Here is a 20529-nt window from a genome sequence, read left to right as displayed (position 1 = left end):
CATTCTTTAATTAGGTAGAGTTTCATTCTTTACACTTAGAAGAGGTTTAAGATCTGTTAGTACGGTTGTATTCTACGTATAATTAAATGTGTTAAATTTTCATGTCAAAAGAATGTAAAGAAATGGTTAACAGCGGGCGCTTGTTCTAGTGATTAAAGGGGATGGCTTGTAACCTGGAGGTAGTTCGATCCCCGGCTAGACACCCGATTATTACCTTGCCCTCACTTTGTAGAGGATATGAGGGGTCCTCACGGAGTATGGTGCTGCTCCCTTCTAGTAGTTGCCAATTTTCTTTAAAAAAAAAGAATGTAAAGAAATGGCATTAATAATCACATGAACTTTGCATACATGCCTTTTTTTCTTTTTCCTCCAACACACAAGTGATATGATAGGAGTGGGGAGACTTCTCCCTTGTAAGTGGCCTGGTATTCTGAAAAGCGTTTTGGTCCGTCTTCGCGTGTGAAGCGACCAAACAACTTTTCGTCATCACACGCGGCGAGCTCTGAAAAGTTACTCACTTCCTCTCTCTTTTCCTTCGTTTGCAAATCTAGCTCACCTGCCATCCTTTCGTTCTAATACGCCAACCTCTTTCTCCTTCTTCCACACTCTTGCATTTCTAGCTACCACCCCTCTCTCCCTCGCTCCCCATCTCTCTCTCTCTCTCACACACACACACGCGCGCGCGCGCGCGCGCAAATGGCTCCCCCTGCTGAAGCAGCCCCTAACAACACAGCACCGCTACCAGCCCAATCTTCTGATTGCAATCTAGAGCAACAACACTCACCTCTTCATCTTTTCCGATCCAAGCTCCCAGACATCTGCATTCCCAATCACCTCCCACTTGCCCAATACTGCCTTGAGCATGCTGCGGAGTTTGCTGATAAGCCATGCTTAATCCAAGGCACCAATGGCCGAGTCTACACCTACGCCGAGGTGGAGCTCTTCTCAAGAAGAGTAGCCTCTGGCTTTGCCCAACTGGGCGTCAACAAAGGCGAGGTCATCATGCTCTTGTTGCCCAATTGTGTTGAATTTGTGTGGGCCTTCCTTGGGTCTGCCATTAGAGGCGCCATCACCACCACTTGCAACCCTTTTTACACACCTGGAGATATAGCAAAGCAAGTGGCAGGCTCACAGACCAAGCTCATCATCACTCAATCAACCTATGTAGAAAAGCTACATGACATTGCAATCTCTGCGAACCTAAAGCTTATCACAATTGATAACCCTCCAAATAGTGAGAATTATACCCATTTCTCAGCCTTACTAGAAGCTGATGACACCCAATTAAGTGAAGAATCAATCAGCATAAGTCCCAATGATGTTGTGGCTTTGCCCTACTCTTCTGGCACTACAGGCTTGCCCAAGGGCGTCATGCTAACCCACAAGAACTTGGTGTCAAGTGTTGCACAGCAAGTGGATGGAGAGAATCCAAATCTTCACTTCAAATCGGATGATGTGGTGCTATGTGTGCTCCCCATGTTTCACATATACTCTCTCAACTCTGTGCTGTTGTGTTCATTGAGGGTAGGGGCAGCCATAGCCATAATGCCCAAGTTTGAGATTGTGGCATTATTGGAGCTGATTCAAAAGCACAAGGTGACAGTAGCTCCATTGGTTCCCCCCATTGTTTTAGCCTTGGCCAAAAACCCCTTGGTTGAGAAGAAGTATGATCTATCAACCATTAGAATGCTTATGTCCGGGGCTGCGCCTCTTGGGAAAGATCTAGAGGATGGGTTCAAAAGGAGAGTACCCCATGCTACGATAGGGCAGGTAATTAACGCTGCTAAAAGAAGCCTAATGTAGAAGTAATTAGACCACTTATTGAAGGTAATCAAGGAGCGTCCTTAATGAAGGTTTAAGCGCTGATTAATGCAGGGTTATGGAATGACGGAGGCAGGGCCAGTGTTGGCCATGTCTTTGGCTTTTGCAAAGTATCCTTTCCCGGTAAAGGCAGGGTCATGTGGGACAGTTGTCAGAAATGCGGTGGTCAAAATTATAGACCCCGAGACAGGGGTCTCTCTTCCCCACAACCAACCGGGAGAGATATGCATTCGGGGTCCCCAAATCATGAAAGGCATGTGTGTGTCTCTCTCTCTCTCTCTCTCTCTCTCTCTCAAGGTTTGCTAATGATCTCATTACCAGTAATCCCATGCAGGTTACATTAATGATCCCGTTTCCACGGCCAATACTATCGATAAACAGGGCTTCCTGCACACCGGTGACATTGGCTATATAGACGATGATGATGAAGTTTTCATTGTTGATAGAGTGAAAGAGATTATTAAGTTCAAGGGTTTTCAGGTTTTTCCAAACTTTACATGCTTTTAGGGGTGCATGTGTGTGTTTTTTTAAATGCAAGGAGGGTATTGTAAGGACCTCCCTTTCGAAAGGAAGGGGGCTACTGTTGGGATAAACCTTAGGAGGCACGTGCGCATGTCTGTTATGGGGGGTGTACACATGTGTGCCAATGTTCATTGGCAAGGACCTACATGATGCCCCTTAAGGATTGCCCATCCCGGTTCCCTAGGGGAGAGTTGTGTAGGTAGCTTAATGAGCTCTCACTAAAGTAGCCACTTTTCTAGATAAGAATCAATAGGGCTAACTACTTTTGCCCTCCTAAATCAAAGTAAAGTATGTTCATAAAAATTTACTTTAATGGATAATGTTTTTCCTAGCATCATTTTACGTACTCCACATAAATAAAAATGAACTTTTTAAAAAATCTCAATAGTCATGGATTGCTAATGACTACTTTATCACTTCCTCACAAGTCCTCGATTGGGAAATATTTTTAGGTTCCTCCTGCTGAATTGGAAGCAATACTAGTCTCTCATCCCTTCATTGCAGATGCAGCTTGTGTACCGTAAGTCCTTTGCTTTCTTCTTTGAAGTTAGCCATAATCACAATCAAAAGTTTTAACTCATTAAAATAAGGGTAACATTGCAGTAAAAAAGATGAGGCAACCGGAGAAGTGCCTGTGGCATTCGTTGTTCTTGTCAGAGGTTATCTTTTGGGTGAAGAGGAAGTGAAAGAATTTGTTGCAAAACAAGTAAGATTGCACCATCACACAAACTAAATACATCACACTAAATGAGCCTACACTCCCCTTTTTTCCATGAGATTTTCTCAAATGTAAATAGAAATGGTTAGTATTCTAAGATGCCATCTAGAATTTGTTTCCATACTTCAATTCTTATTAACATCATCCAATGTTTTGTGTACAGGTGGTATTCTATAAAAAACTTCATACTGTGATCTTTGTTGATCATATTCCTAAATCCCCATCAGGGAAAATTCTACGAAAAGATTTGAGAATGAGGTTGGAGAAGGGCCATCACCATTGATCCTTCGAAAAATCACTTCGTTAATACTCCTATGTGCATCATCAACTTCAAAAGGTGAAGCCAAAGTGTGATGTGGTTACCAAAGCAAGTACTTTAAGGTTGCTTCTTACACCATAAATACACCCCGATAGTGTAGCTATTAGAATCCAAAGCACTTAGGTTGAATTTTGGCTCATTGTGGGCATGCTTGTTGGTGTATATAAAATAATACACTGTCCTAGGTTGAATTCTAACTCATTCTAATTAGTGGGCATGCTCGTTGTTGGCAAAAAGTTTGTAGCTTTTTTAATTATTGATGAGCACAATCCACCTTTTTTTACACGATGCTCTATTAAATAACTCCTTCCTATATTTTTAACATCCACATCAATGAGCGTCTAAACTCGTCACATCATTGCTAATGCTTCTACATGAAGCAAAGCTAAATTATCTTTGAATGAGAGGTATATTTTATGCATGTCATGTTCAGTACAAAAAGCATTTGTGTCAAAAGATTACAAAAAGCATAATGTTATTCACTACTCCAACCTATGCTAGAACGAGTGCATAACCATTGTTGGGAACTTACTTGTTGCCACTTCATTGTGCTCTCTAAATCTCTTCGTTATCTCTATTAGTGTGTTATTCACCATGGTTTCACTGCTAGGCTTAATGGTTCATTCTCCCACTCTTGCTCACTCACACATAAGAAAATACATAGGAGGCATAGTGCATATCAAGAAAGACTCTCTCTCTCTCTCTCTCTCTCTCTCTCTCTCTCTCTCTCTCTCTCTCATACACAAGTTAGCCAAGGTCACTTTGAGAATGTGTATCCACCATTACAAATCGAAATTCACTTATATATATGGCCTTTAGATTCACACTTGGCTAGACTTTGATAAAAAGGTTTAATTTTTAAAGACTATGGATTGATATACGAGCTTGAAAAATACACACTTGGCCAAAGCCTTTCAATTAGATACATTAAAATGTATCACAAAAGAGATTACAATGTAATGGCTAGGCCCAATATAATATTAGCATGTCCCCCTTTTTGAACTATGTTCCATCCCGATAGTGGGTTATGTAGCTATTACTAACGGATGTCCTTGGTTTTCATGTTGTGGTAAAGGTTCTTGTTGTTTGCTATAAAGTATTCTTGGACAATTCTATAAATTCACCTTCTTCAAGCTCACTTTCTAGTAGGTAAGCACTATGCTCTTAACAAAGGTTGCACAGGTGATGGAGATATTCAGAGAGAAGATTATGGATCTAGAGATACTATGATGTACCCTAATGCTCTTTTTAGAGTGGATTAGCAATGCAATTTGAGTTTTGTTTATGTCATTGAGTTATCTTGATTGTAATTAGGTGTGCTATTATCTTCCTAATTAACTATGGATTTTATACGACTCTATGATTCTCCCTAGATACACACTTTTCAAGTTCATTTGGCATATATTGAATATGAACGGTGGTTGTTTATAAGGAGGGTTCTATTTTGACTAGAGAAGACACTTTTCTATTGGGTATTGGATCTTCAAGGGAACAACAACAGAGTGTCTTAAGTGGGTAATGAAGAGAGGAGTGGGTAATGAAGAGAGGAGTGGGTAATGAAGAGAGGTGTAACATGGCTACTCTTATTTTGTATATACTTATATGGGTGAAAGGCCATGGGACATGAATAATTGGTGTACACATAGGGATAAGGGCCAATGCCACAAGGTGGAGATCAATAACGTAGTGTGTAATGGAGCTCTAGTATAAAAGATAACTATGAGCTTAATCATGAAGTTAATCACTTTACTAATCAAAGACTAATTATGTTCTTGCTTTAGGTAAGCCTCCATGGTGTTACTCCCACAAGAGTGCACATCTGGTGGTACACCATTTAATGAGTGCATTCCCTCTCTCTTGAATTGGTATTAGAGCTTGGCTCTTGATCCATGTTTTGATCCATTCTACACAAACCCTAATTTTTGAGTTTATAGATTTTTCCTAATTTTTAAAAATTTTCTTAAACCATTTTCAAGCCCTAGGTCTCTACACAAGCTTTCCAATGCTTAGTAAAGACTTATTTTGAGCATTATTGAGCCAAATCTTGACCTAGATTGTTGTGGGAGGTTGACATGAATCCATAAAAAATGATTGCAATAAATAAAATATTAGAAATAAATAGAACAAACAATATACTCAATACTCCATATTGGGTCCAATCTACCCTCGCACAAGAGTGAGCCATGCTTCCACTTGGTGTACTTAAATATATTTCATGAGTAGCCTTTGGGGCTAAAAAATAGTATATTTTTACAAAAATGTAGACTTCCTCAAGAACAGTATTCTTCAAAAGTGGTTGCTTCAAAAATAGTTTTCTTGAACGTCCAAGCTAGGCTTGCTTTTAAAAATAGGTGTGAGCCTTGAACTTTATAAAAGTGCACATGTCTTGAAAATTAAAATATGCACTAGGGATCTTTCACATGTCCCAATTAACATATATGTACATTGTCAATAAATATGAGTAGCGTCCAAATAAATTAATGACGATTGTGGTTACAAAATCAATTATTATTTGTTGATATTCAAAATTTGTCATCTCAAAGTATATTTCCTAATCTGGCTCACCTCCATTATCCCGTGTGCAATGATCTGCACTTGCATCAACTAGCCAATCAATTAATAAATTAATTGATTAAAATAATATCCATATAAAATTTCATATCAACAAGACGATGCAACCAATACTTTCCATGTATGTGCGGATTCATCCGCGTATGCATAAAGTAAGCTACAATCACCTTGGTTTAGAAAGGCATCCGAATCTAAACCCGTCTAGGAGAATTTATAACATAAAAACCTGGGAATATAAATATTCCATGAAGAATCCATAATTTACACAACAATATAAATATTCCATGAAGAATTCATAATTTACACAACATGGGAATATATAAAATGTTCCATGAATTCATCCTCATAACATGCCCCATCCTGAATTTTCATAAAATCATCAATAATAATCATGGGCTAGAATCCCTATAAGATTCAATCAAGGATGGATAGGCGGTGAGGGCATGATCATGTAACCATTGAGAATCTTTGATTGAGTGACCTTTATATTTGACCAAATGTTTATAATAAACATTACCTTTTCTTATGGTTGTTTGCTTGAGGTCCAAAATAATCTCTAGTTCTATGATTTTTGAATCTTCATCTAATATAGGTGGGTCATCATATACTAGATAAGTAGGAAGAGGACCTCTACATGGTTTTAGGAGACTAATGTGAAAAGAGTTATGAATATGACAATGTGAAACAATATCTAGATGATAGGCAATGTCATTTATTTTGGTCAAAACTTTGAATGGGCCGTAAAATCTAGGGGCTGATTTAATTGTAGGATGTTTGTCAACACTTTTGAGTCCTCTTTTTTCAACATGAAGCCATACATGATCACCTTGGTTGAAAGAAAATGTCTTGTGTTCACAAAGCCATACATGATCACTTTGGTTGAAAGAAAATGTCTTGTGTTTCTTATTTTCTTGGGTAGTGTATTCTGTTTAAGATTTAGCTATTGCCTCATGTACTTGTTGCAATATATATGGGTGTGATCTTTAGTGAAATCATCAGTGGTGGCGATGAGACAAGAACAGTGTTAGTGTGAAAGTTGAGAAGTAGGTGTTGATAATTTCTTACCATACACTACTGCAAAAGGAGATTTTCTTGTAGTTGAGTGTGGTGTATTGTTGTAAGAAAATTGCAGTAAATGAATATGTTTGTCCCAATTTTTTGGTGTGGAGATTGTGTAAGACCTCAATAAATCTAAGATAGTACTATTAGTTTCTTGAGTCTGGCCATTACTTTCAGAATGGAAGGCAGAGGTAAAATCAATTTTGGATCGTAGGTTTGAAAATAAAGCAATCCAAAAGTGATTACAAAATCTAGAGTCATAGCTAGATATAATAACTTTAGGTAGACCATGGTGTGTAAAAATATGTTTGATAAAAAGATGTGTGGCTTGTGAAGCGGTCAATGTATTTTTGCATGCAATGAAATATGCTTGTTTACTAAATCTATCAACAATAGTCCAAAGCATATCATTTCGTGGGGTAATAGGTAAGCCAGATAGTCCAAAGCATATCATTTTGTGCAGAAGTAATAGGTAAACCAATAATGAAATCTATAGATATTTCTTGCTAAGGACCTTTTAGATCCATTAGCATCAATGACAACAAGGAAGAATGGTCTAGAAAAATCAGGTAACTGAAGCACAGGGTATGTGTAAGAATATGCTTAAGCATATTCTTACACATATGCTGTTAACTGGTATATATTTTATCATATTTTTGATGAATTAATAATCATAGAAAAATATGCTTGATTTAATGTGTGCAAGAATCGGGTTAATGGAATGTGCAAATGTGCACAAGGTTATTATATATGTGCGAGTGTGCACAAAGTCATTTCATGTGTAAAGGCCCAATAGCATTTATATTTGGGCAAAGACTTTTATATGTACAAAACTTGAAAATTTTCCTATAGTTAATAATATGTAAAGCAATACCCAAAAGTGAAAAAAGTAAGCCCAATTTGTACACACAACCATTATTAGCTCCTTGGGATATTTTTATGAATACAATTCTTTAAATACTCATGTTACAGTGGAAGTGGAGCTACACACATGAGGGGGGATATTGTACCCAATCTTGGAGTTATGCTTTGTAAGCTTAGTATTTTTATTTTGTTTCTCTCAATTATTGAATGTATTGAGCATGTGGTATGGGATGGGTTATTTGAATTAAATCAATTCTTGCAAGCTTCTTTAAATTCTATGCTCCTAGAAAAATGAGATCTGTGAGAGTGGTATGAGAGCTAGATCTAGGAAGATGGAGGTATGAGAGCTAGATCTAGGAAGATAGTGAGAGTGGAAGATTGTGAGAGTGGTATGAGAGCTAGATCTAAGAAGATGGAGAGAAGAATTGAGACAAGAATTGAAAGCTTAAAAGATTAATTCTAGGAAGATGGAGACAAGAATTGAAAGCTTAATTCAAAGGTTTTTTTGGAAGGGTCACCTCTATTATCCAAAGGACAAGGACCAAAGTATAAGGGTAGGGTGGAAACCACTCTCGAGAAAACCACAAAACCACCTTTTCTATGAAAAGCAGTAGTTTTCCAAATTCTTAGCCTCTGCTTGCTTGATCCATCTGTATGGATGAAGTCTACAATTGAAGGGGAATCTAGCTTAGCTTTTGGATTGCTAAACCATTGAGAAAGACAATGGTTTAGACGATTACTTCTCTCTTCCCCTGTGCGACGACCATGGTGGAGAATTCAACTATAAATTCTTCTTTTTTTGATATGCACTGGGCACTTTTGGCAGCTGTGGAGAAGTTTTACAAGTTTAATAATATTAAGCTTATATTATTAAAAAGCTTACACAAATATATATATATATATATATATATATATATATATATCAAATCGACGTTCTCTCTCTTCTCCCCATCATTGGGCGGCAACACAAAATTTTTATTTTCCTTCTCCTCTCCAATCGGCGGCCAGCGGGCAGCATATAGGATTTTTTCTTTTCCCTTCTTGGCGTTTGATAATGCTGACGGGTTTTCCTTACAGAGCTACGTTTTTGCTTTTCAAAGCTTGATAAGCTTCGTAAAGTAAAAGCGTACTATATAAGCTTATTATTATAAAGCTTATAAAACCTTATATACGCTTTAAAAAGCTTATTTCCAAGGGTCTTCCAAGGGGTTCAAGAGGAGAAATTCAGATTGCAGAAAATTCACATAAAAATTTCAGAAAAAGATTTCACCTCTTCTCACTAAAATTGAGAAACCCTCTTGCAATAAAGTTTTCGCACATCCAATAGCATCAAAGAAATATCGGCATTCGCAATTCTTTTGAAGACTTCTTCAACGAGTTATTATTTGGATTTATTATTGACATCAGGTGTTATTGGATTATTATTCTTATTGTTAGTTGGATGCCATCGACTTCGAGTGCTTCAACAAGGCTTTCTTTTGAATATACGAGACTCAGATAAGTTTGTTACTTTTTCTATTTTATTTTTGTACTTTTATATTATTTTGCTTCATTATTCTACAATGGCAACCTATCATCTATCTCGAACCATTCAAGAACAATTTTAGTCACTTCAAAATCAGATTCTTGTTGAGAAGAAGTTGAGGATGGATTTAGAAGACATGTTATTTTGCAAAAAGAGGCATAGACATGTTAGTGCTACATCTTCAGACTCCAATAGTGATCAAGTTCAAAGAACCGTACCACAAGCTACTCTTAGAGCTTAAGAGTCTACAAAAGAAAAGAAGATTAGCCGCAAAGCTTTTACTTTCTAGAATTTTGATGGCAAGAAGGATGCTCGCACCATACTTGCTTGGCTCAATCAATCAGATGATTATTTTTCAGGAGAGAAATTCTCTGAGAAGGACAAAATCAAATATGCTACCAATCACTTGGTGGGGACAATGTAGCATTATGGTAGAACGTCATTAGAACCAGCAAGCGCAAACCAAATCTTGGAAGAGATTTCAGAAACTTATCAAGAAAGATTTCCTACCTTCACAATACAAAGCTAAGGCTCAACAACGATGGTCTACATTCAGACCGCTTAACGGAGAGAACATATCAACTTATGTGGAAAGGTTTTGGTAAACTTTATTACAAATACAGGTAATCGAGAATGTTCACACCAAGGATCAAAGAAGAAAGTTCATAGCAGGTCTGAAACCTACAATTAGATCAGAGGTAAATATGTTTCGACCACATTCTCTTAGCTCAGTTATTTCTCTAGCCTTGAATTGTGAAAAGAAAAATGGTTTTCCTAAGAAAATAGTGGCATCCCAATCCTCAGCATCAAGATTTTTGAAGCCTAAAACCTCTCCAAAATCATTTGACACATCTCTTGATGACTGTAACACAAGTATTGACACCAAAGTAGATGTTTCACAAAAAGCTAATAAACATGATTCAAAGAAGTGTTATAGGTGTAAAGAGATTAGACATATCACATCAAATTGTCCACGGAAGTCAAAGTTTATTTCACTAGGACTCAATATGATTGATGAGATAAAGAAGAAGAATACCACAACGACTACTTCGACTCTTGAGGTAGCATATTTAGTGCATTTGATTATTTAGCACTTGTTAATAAATTTCAAAGAGAGATTTTATGCATCAAAAGTAGAACTTCATTAAGAAACTTCCATCTTGAATTATACTTTATGAAATTTTCACTATGTATTAGTCTTGTGGTATCATGACACAAGATTAATCCTATGTGAAGGATTCTAATGCATACTTATCTCTAGATCTGTGTGGGATAATTTCTAGATCTGTGTGAGATAATTTCTTGTGGTATGGGACAATAGAATGTATTACACATAGAATTCCTTGATACAATGTCTTTTGTTATAATTAGAGAACATACTCGAATTTATATATTATAAGACAATTGATCTTCTTTGCTCGTAATAAGCAAACACGCATCTGAGGTCAGTTGTGTATCCAAGCAGGAGGGATGTTACATAATGTCCACCCTTTAGTTGTACGGGGATGCCCGGACGCTAGTGTGCCATCCTAGTGAATTGGTATTGTGGATGAATCCACATTAAATACTGATTACCTAGTGGTATTGTCATATCTTAAGACCATGCTTGATGGGTGTATGTTGTTGAGGTGTAACAAATAGTGCCATGCTTGACAATTGTATTGTGGTCAAGTGAAACAAGTGGATTATGCTAATAAACAATTGCAGATGGTCGATGCTAAACAATTGCACACGGTCGAAGCGAAACAAGTGGTTTATGCAATTGATGCGCCATGTTCTTGGAGTGTTAACAAATGGTAAATCACACCATGCTAGATGATGCGTACATAATGATACTCTCATCATAGTGAAACAAGTGGTGAATATATGTTGTGTTTATGCTTATCAATGTTTCATATTGGGATTAATTATACATAAGGTAGTTAATTGAGATATGTTTACATAAATAGGTGATGAGCAATGCGTGTGTGTCATATGGAATCTTGTCTATATCATATTATTTTGTATTATTATTTGTGATTTGATGATGGGTGCGAGGATCACCAATTTGGTGTCGCACGAGTTTTTTGTTGTTGTAGCATTTTCTTCTACACAACTGAGGATAGTTGCTTCCTCAAATGGGAGGACTGTTACAGGTATATATTTAATCATATTTTTTATGAATTAATAATCATAGAAAAATATGCTTGATTTAATGTGTGTAGGAATCGGTTTAATGGAATGTGTGCACAAGGTTATTATATATGTGTGAGTGTGCACAAAGTCATTTCATGTGTAAAGGCCCAACAGCATTTATATTTGGGCAAATGCTTTTATATGTACAATAATATGTAAAGCAATACCCAAAGTGGGAAAAGAAAGCCCAATTTGTATGCACAACTAATATTAGGTCCTTGGGCTACTTTTATGAATACAATTCTCTAAGTACTCATGTCATGGAAATGGAGCTACACACATGAGGGGGGAGATTGCAACCAATCTTAGACTCGTGCTTTGTGAGTTAAGTATTTTTTATTTTGTTTCTCTCAGTTATTGAATGTGTTGAGCATGTGGTATGTGATGGGTTATTTTAATTAAATCAATTCTTGCAAGATTCTTTAAATTCTATCTTCCTAGAGAAATTACATATGTGGAAGAATGGTCTACAAAAATCAAGTAATTAAGCACAGGGGTATGTGTAAGAATATGCTTAAGCATATCGAAGTATTTTTGTTGATATTCTCCCCAACAAAAATAGTTTGTTTTCGAAGAAGGAAGGTCGAACGTAATGCAATCAAAGAAAAATTGCAAACAAAGTTTCTTTATGCATAATCCTAGAAAAGAACAAACTTTAGTCACATTTTTTGGAGTAGTCCAAGTCTTGATAGTGTGGACCTTTTTGGGATCTACTCTAATTCCTTCAGCTTGATACAATATGACCTAAATATTCAGTTTGTTTTTGAAAGAAAGAACTTTTCTCAGGATTAGCATATAACTAATTTTATTTCAAAAGGTTGAATACAAAGGTAAGATGGTCATGCTCTTCTTCATTTTGACTAAAAATAAGAATGTCGTCAAAGAAAACAATGACAAAGTGTTGATATTTCAAGAAAATATGATTCATAATGTTGTAGGTGAATTAGTAAGACCAAAAGGAATAACAAGAAATTCATAATGTCCAGATAGAGTATGAAAAGAAGTCTTGTATAAGTTATATGTGTGCATTCAAACTTGGTGATATCCAAATTTTAAATCTATCTTACTAAATACAGATGCACCACAAAGTTTATTTAATAAATCATCAACATTGAAACTCTTGCTTTATCTTTGTATTTATGTAATTTTTTTCTCCTTATCTTGCTGATCCCATAAAGTCATAACAGAGTTGTGAAACTGTATAGTGCACAATTGTTGAATTCGTGTCTTCATTGCCTTCCCTGCACTATTCATTATAGGTGCCCCATCCCTAATTGTGTATATCTTGTTGTTGTCATGGTCATGTGCACCCCAGGGAGTGGAAGGTGAACCTATGGGTGTGCTATCAACAGATGAGAGCGAAGGACGACGCTCATGTGGTGGTGGTGTCACAGCATCTATGGCACTACCACCACAACAAACTTCCCCTGAAGACCTACTACGTGAGCGACGTCGATGTGAAGAGGTGGATCGAGCTATAAGAGGAGTGGAAGGCTGTGTGGTATCAGGTGTGGGAGCTGCTGTCGTACCGACGGGTGTGGGAACTACCGTCGTGAAGCCAGATGGTGAGGCAGATGTCCCTGCTCCAGAACCCCAATAAGTCTGAGCCATGGCTCTCGGCTCTAGAGTCATGGACGAGAAAAAACCATATAACTGCTGGGGACTCATGCCCTGAGGTGTAGGGTTAAATGAGAAATCAGGACTGTAGTTGAGCGGCGGTGAGTCATCCATCACCCATGGCCTGTTGGACAAAAAACCATATGACAAACTTGTGCGAAATGAAGATTACATGGTAAACAATGAAAGAACCATATGACAAACATTAACAATGATAAACAACAATGGTAAACCATATCACTTTGCACATGCACTAGTGATTATGACGGTAAACATTAACAATGGTAAACAATGAAAGGACCATATGACAAACATTAACTTCCCTAAATAACAATGGTAAACCATATCACTTTGCACCTTCAATGTCATAAAATCATTACAAATATGTCATAACTATTTGCATAATCATTAAGATACATCATTTTAAAAATCATTATCTATTCTATCATCCTCATTAAGATCAGTAGCCCCAAAGAGATCTATGTCTATGTACATTTCAGCATCCTCATCATTAAAAGTCCCTTGATGAAGGATGTCCTCATCATCTATGTCTTCTTCCTCAAACAGCTTCATTGGTTTGCACCTCTTCATTTGGATCTTGCTCTAGTTGCTCCTCTTCATTTGCTTGCTCCTCTTCATTGTTGATATCGGCTTGTTCTTGTTGCTCCCCACCACCCTGTGAATCCACATTACCCTGTTGTAGCTCTAATTCTTCACAAATTTGCTTACTGCGGGGGGTGACTTGAACCACAAATAGCCAGCATGGATCTTTTGGATCCGCTTTAAAGACAACCTGCTCACAATGCTCTGGGCGCACAAAAGTATCTTGCTGATCGGTCCATACCTTTATGGAATCCACTTGGATGAGGCCACTCTTGTCTCTATGTACAGTTGCATGTGGCCCATTTGTGATTACCTTGAACCACTTCACATCAAAGATAAACAACTCAAAACTTCTAAAGCCAACCTTTAATATGTCTTGAATGGTTCCAAAGTAATCATGCATTCCAGTAATTGCGTTATCATCACTTGCAGTTGTACGACTTTCTTGAACAAATTGTGCTGTGACACCACAATCAAAAGTTGCACTTCTTTGGTCTATTCGTTCTACTCGAAAATGACGTCCATGTGACCAAAACACCCCATATTTGTGATACTACAAATAGCACATAAAGATTGTTGATGGACAAACAAAAACTGAGACATGTAGAGAAAAAAAAGAGAGACATGTAGAACTTAAACACTTACATGCCAATCGCATCCTTTTGTAAGCTCCTCCTCCTCCTCTGTTATAGTTAAACCAGCATGTTTGGCTTCTAAAATTGTAGCTTCTAGCCATCTACCTATGGGAAAGTCCGGAAGAGCTTGCATACCTTCTGGATATGGGAGATTTCTTGTAGTGTGATCCCTTCTGAAACTTAAACGAACTTGTACTCGCTCTGTCGCTTGAGAGCTTCATATGTTTCAATCCACTTCTCCATTACATGAGAGTTCAAGATGCAAAATTTGTTGATGTTTTCCCTCAAATTGCCTTGGCCTTGAGGTTCCTCACCAATGACTCGCCTGTTAGACACTTGAGACCATAGTCTAGGTATCTCTGGATCTGAAGAACTTAAATATTTAGTGATGTAAACAAGGGACTCTTGTATCATCCACCCTTCTGACATACTTCCCTCTGGGCGAGCCATTTAGCGAACAAAGCCATTTTGCCAAGTTGCCACATTCCTCCCATTTGATCTTCCAATCGCTTGCCTTTAGTGCACTTGGAGGAGGTCTTCCTAGATTACCATCCCGTAATTCATGATTTTCTGGAAGATACCTAACATGTCCTTGGTAGACATTCTTTCGTAATGCTTTTGAGTATCTTGAATCAAGTCGAGGACCACATAGAGGACATGCATTATAACCCGATATAGACAAACCTGAGCATTCTCCATAGCTAGGCCAATCATGCATTGTCCACATGAGAATACCTTGCACAGTTGCAAGTCTTTGGCCACTCTGCTGCTTTGACATGTCCTTCACTTCAATTCCGTTCCACAAGGTGCGTAACTCATCAATAAGTGGTGCCAAATATACATCCATGTTCTTCACCTTGTACTTTCCTGGAACTATTAATGAGAGCAAATGACCTTTCTTTATTGCTAACCATGGCGGAAGATTATAATTCACAAGGCAAACAGGCCATGTGCTCCATGAAGAGCTCCTTAAACCAAAAGGGTTTACACCATCCATCGCTAGGCCAAGACGGAGGTTACGAGGATCTTCCCTAAAAGCCGGCCATTTCTCTTCAATGTGTCCATGCGGGTGAATCAGGCACACGCATCACTTCATCTGTGGATCGAGTTGTGGCATGCCATGTCATCAAGCTTGCTATAGATTTGCACCTGAACATGCTTTTTATTCTTGGGATGATTGGAAAGTGCCTAAGAACCTTTACCGGGACAGCTTTCCCCTGAACATCTTCTCTATATCTGTTAGAGCCACAATGGGGACATTCTTGCAAATGCTCATATTCATGGCGGAAGAGGCAACAATCATTGCGACAAGCATGAATATTATTGTAATCCATGCCTATGGATTTTAATAACTTCTTGGCATCTGCACGAGATGGAGGCATCTCGTTGTCGTATGGCAATATCTGGTCTTTCAAAAGCCTGCAAGTATGGCAATATCTGATCGTTACTATTAAGATTTAGTCAAATACAAGTTGAAAATTTATCATTTCAACATTAGGTGTAATCTCCAAAAATCCCTTACTTGAAGAGTTCAGTGACACTTGTATTAGACCATCCAAAAATTGATTGTAAATTTAGCATCGTAAGAGATGCACGTAATACAGATATCTTGGCACCATTGTATAGTGGAAGGCATGCAAGTTTATGCATGGCCTCTTCCTCTGGTTCATAATTTGACCGTTGAGAATGCCGTGGTTGATGATCTTCATGTTCATGCTCCTCGAAGAGAACTTCTTGTTACTCGATAAAGGCATCCAACATTTCCCCCATTGGACCTTCTTCCATTCCCTGACCTTCTTCCATTCCCTCGGGTACTGTTAATTGAGCTCCATCTATCACTCCCTCCTTCGATATTCTCATCCTTTGTTGGGGACGAGAATTCATAGGCGCAATGTTGTCAAGATGCGGCTGCACACTTGCTTGGTTGTACGATTGAAACCGTAAATTTTGTAAGCGCTCCATTGGAAATATACCAGCGTCATGAATATGCTGGTTGCATATCCTTCGTTTTCAAAAGATTTGGTACTTGCATTGCATGCATGGACACGCTATTCTCTCTTCAAGATTGAGAGGCTCCATCTAGCAGGATAACATGTATATGTAGCTCATTAAATGCAAATCATTATGCATTACACAAAGCATTATGTAAACCATAAAACAAGGCTTCTTTTCCCCAGCCCCGTGAGGGAGATTTTAAAAATAACATTTAAAGCATCAAACGGGCTTCTTTTCCCCAGCCGTTGAGGGAGATTTTAAAAATAACATTGAAAGCATCAAACGAGCTTCTTTTCCCCAACCATTGAGGGAGATTTTAAAAATAACTTTTAAAGCGTCAAACGGGCTTCTTTTCCCCAGCCATTGAGGGAGATCAAGTATACATTAGCGATGTTTAGGCATATACATTAGCTTATGGATATGTGCTTTAGGCAATTACATTAGAGTATATACATATAGACACAGCGTTCACATGCATGTCTTAGACATTAGATTTCAAGTCGAAAAAGAGACCGAAACGCCTTGGGTATGCGCCAAAAAGAAAATCTCTCTCTCTCTCTCTCTCTCTCTCTCTCTCTCTCTCTCGCAAAGTGTGTGTGTGTGTGTAAAGACAAATAAGCACATACATTAATTTCTTATGCACTCACATATATGCTAATATTAGCATATATGTGCATAAAACAACAAGCTTGCATACTCAATTTCAATTAAAAATTATAAATTGAGAACAAATTAAAAACAACAAGCTTGCATACTCAATAATTACAAATTGAGAACAAAAAGAGAAGTAATATTAATAAAACAACATAATTGGTAATATGCTTACCTCTCAAATGTGGATTGGATAGAGTGCATGTTCGAAGCAGATGTGCAAAGAAGGTAGGACACACGTGGAAGAAACAAACCTACACACACATTGCATACATTAGTAATCGATTCACATACACAAGCTCTCTCACTCTCTACATCTCTCACAACACACATATACAAATCTTCTCTCCATACATAATTAAGAAGGTAAGAAGAAGGATGGAGAGAGGGGAATGAGATATACACACACATCACACATTTAACCTAATCTCCATTTACCCTAATCTCTCCACACGCACACACACACACACATAAGAAGATGAGGAGAGAGGGAGAGGCAAAACGCTATAAGAAGATGAGGAGATGGGGAGAGGCAAACCGTCCAAGGAGAGAGAGAGAGAGAGGGAGATCTACACACACACTTCACTAAGTCTCTCCACACACACACACACACACACAACAAGAGTGGGTTGAATGGAAGAAACGAATGCTTGAGGGAGATGGACGCATACCTTCTTTGGATGCAGTTTGACGCCGTGCAAAACAAAGAACAATAGGTTCTCGGCTGTAAAAAACTTACGAGCGTCAATATATCCGTCGGTATGTCCATCAGTATATGCGATGGTATATCCATCGGTATATCCGTCGGTATAAGCATCGGTATATGAACTTTTGAAAATTACCCGCCCAACTTTTTGCCTCCAAGTTTAGGACGTCCATACCGACGTTCGACATTTGCATCGGTGTTCTAACGTCGGTATGCCCTAAACCTCTAGTAGTGAAGTAGAGTTTGCCAAAATTTCTTCGTGTATTGTGATATCGTCGCATGATCAGACATGGTCAAAGTATCCCATGCACAACGTGCTTTGAGAGTAAACTGAGGTGGCAAAAAGCTGGACTTCAATTTAAGTTGGAAGTCTACCCATGTAGTTGGTTTATCACTGCTTTTATGAAGAACATTCCACCATAATGATGCACAGTCAACCATGTGGTTGGTAGCACATTTGATCTTATCTCTTTTTGAAAAGGTCTCCTCATAGAAATAATCATTCAGTTGACTTCACCATGAAAGTATGAGGTGAGCATCCTTTTTACCATCAAATTTGATAAAAGAAAAAGTATGATGACTAATCTTAATGTCCTTTTTTGTTTCTTGAGCGTCGAATGTTGATTTTGGGAATGTGAGTATCTTTAGTTCGTGGAGTAGCAGCTTTATTACCACCATCAAATTGTTTCTTAAGAGAGAGGTGCTTTTGTTGTTCATCTTGAAGTAGTTGCTTGAGAAGTTGAATGCGATCTTCAAAAGTTGGTGGTGGAAGTGGTGAGTTTGTAAATCCACCATCTCGGGTATTAGCATCTTCATTGGTAGGAGGGTCGTTTTGATGGGTTTGTTGAAATCAACTCCTGAATCGAGGGGTTTGTGAAGGAGAGGCTTGAATTGATAGGGTTAGGTGGCCGGAACTTGGCTTGAATACTTGGGAAAACTCTTGAAAAAGTTTAGAAAATTTTCAAGAATTTTTATGTAAATTTTTGGCTATTTTTTAGGATTTCTGAGCATGAAAAGGGGATTTTTGGGTAAATAAAAGAATTATGGAGAAATAAGAAGATTTTTTTTTTGGGGTTATAAAATTTTATGAACTTTGGCTGAATTTGTAGAGGCTAAATAAATAGCGGGATTAGTGAGGAGTAGCCCCCCTTCAAGAGAAGTCCCAACACGAAGTAATGTACCACATGGTGGCAAGAAGAACCTGGTTCGTTCACCACCTCTCTACCTACTATAGGGAGAGCCTTGCAGAACTCTAGTATAAAATTTTCTTCCAAATACTCAGAAGAAGAGGGGCAAGCTGCTGCTCAAGAGAGATGTCAATGCCAACCTGACAACGTAGATAGCAAACTGGAGTGCCCCTCGAGATCTACTAGAAATCCTTTACTGGGCGCCAAGTCCGGGCGGGTTTAGAGCCTACCCAAAAACCACACGACTTGTGATATGTGCTCCCGATGCGTGATCAAAAGCCTTGATCACCTTCACGAACCTCTAGAGATTCCCCACAGCTCCAAAAAGGAAAGCTGCTATGTCATCTGCAAACTCTGAGTCAAGAAGCTTCTCCTGCGTGCGAAGGGGGAGACACAATCTCTGAAGACTGGTCTCATGGGCTGATAGAAAACTACTCATGGCCTTGGTAGTGAATAATAAGAGGTAAGGCCAAAGGAGAACCCCTCCGAAACTGAGCGGGAAAGGGAAAATTTGTCTTGCCACGGGCTCCCTAAATGAGAACCTGGCTGTGCGAGGCTGAGTAAAGTCCTGAGTGTTGAGATAATGATGTTAGCATGCCTAGGATGAGAAAACGTGCACTAGAGCATAAGTAAAAAGAATGGAAATTGAATGATTGTAAAGGGGGTCCAATGGCATTTTTTGGGAATAGAAGAGTCCGATAGGAGCAAGCTAATGTGCAAGTGGCACCAATGATTGTAAAGGACATTGATGTATGAGGCCTACATTAAGAGGCTTGTGTTAATGAAAGTAATCATCCTTTTTTTCTAGTCCACATCTTGTTGACTCGTGTGTGGCTCTTTCCTTATCTTACAAGCTAGCTAATCAACAATGAATGGTACCACACTCCTTCCCACCATAGCTATAGCACTTGAAATCTTTTTACTTGGTATCAGAGCTCAGCCCAGTTTCATCCGCATCTCTTAGCTACAGTAATCATCATAGTTCCATCGCATCTCTCTGCTGCAGTAATCACATCCCTCTCACATCTCTTTTTTGCTTCTGCCTTGTAGTAGCTGATGAGAACCTTAATCCACGTCTTGATTTTTTCTTTTGCCTCATAGTTGAGGCAACATGCATTCTTGCTGCTATTGTGTTTGTCTGAGAGAGGCAACACACGTTCTTGCTGCTCCACATCAAATTGTTGTGTAGGGTGATAGCCTTAAATCAAGGAGTTATGTTCAACCATCTAATTCAAAGGTAGTACCAATTATCATCTTTAAAAATTACCACCTGCTGCAAACGATTGCTACCATCTTCAAAAAGAGTCCTCTTATTTAGTAAGTTGCCTTACATTGGTTAATCCTTCAATGGCTTTGGATTCCACACTTGGAAATCCAAGCTTATGTAATTACTTATGAGAAAAATCTATGGAGGGAGACAAACCGAAGAAAATGTGGGAGAACTCTGGGATGAGAGAAATGAGAAAACCTTAGGCACCATAGCTTCAGCATTAGGGGATGAAGTAATACATAACATTACGGGTATTAATAATGCTGAGGAGGCATGGGAGAAACTAGAGAT

At 38.3% G+C, this 20529-nt stretch overlaps 1 protein-coding gene across 2 annotated transcripts; it reads left to right on the top strand.

The window, feature by feature from the left end:
* The first annotated feature begins 582 nt into the window (after positions 1–582).
* LOC147616641 (4-coumarate--CoA ligase-like) lies at positions 583–3616 on the top strand. Of its 2 annotated transcripts, XM_086777706.1 has the most exons (6): positions 583–1770; positions 1876–2074; positions 2156–2301; positions 2796–2863; positions 2947–3049; positions 3225–3616. In XM_086777706.1, the coding sequence occupies exons 1-6, from the start codon at positions 697–699 to the stop codon at positions 3342–3344; spliced, it is 1710 nt and encodes a 569-aa protein (XP_086633832.1). In that variant the 5' UTR covers positions 583–696; the 3' UTR covers positions 3345–3616. The 2 variants fall into 2 exon arrangements, with proteins under 2 accessions (XP_086633832.1, XP_086633833.1); XM_086777707.1 differs by lacking the exon at positions 2947–3049 and having other exon boundaries at positions 3225–3396.
* The last annotated feature ends 16913 nt before the right edge of the window (positions 3617–20529 follow it).

The sequence above is a fragment of the Cibotium barometz genome, chromosome 38 (genome assembly GCF_041138505.1).
Source record: "Cibotium barometz isolate CiBa-2024 chromosome 38, ASM4113850v1, whole genome shotgun sequence".
NCBI classification, from domain to species: Eukaryota; Viridiplantae; Streptophyta; class Polypodiopsida; order Cyatheales; family Cibotiaceae; genus Cibotium; species Cibotium barometz.
Note: the sequence above shows the minus strand (reverse complement) of the source record. Positions and strands in the feature narration are given on the sequence as shown.

Bases quoted from the DNA above. Each gene is read 5' to 3' on its own strand.
- LOC147616641 (XM_086777706.1), top strand. From the start codon at position 697: ATGGCTCCCCCTGCTGAAGCAGCCCCTAACAACACAGCACCGCTACCA. The intron at 1,771-1,875 runs GTAATTAACGCT...TGATTAATGCAG, and splicing joins CCCATGCTACGATAGGGCAG to GGTTATGGAATGACGGAGGC. The intron at 3,050-3,224 runs GTAAGATTGCAC...TTTTGTGTACAG, and splicing joins AAGAATTTGTTGCAAAACAA to GTGGTATTCTATAAAAAACT.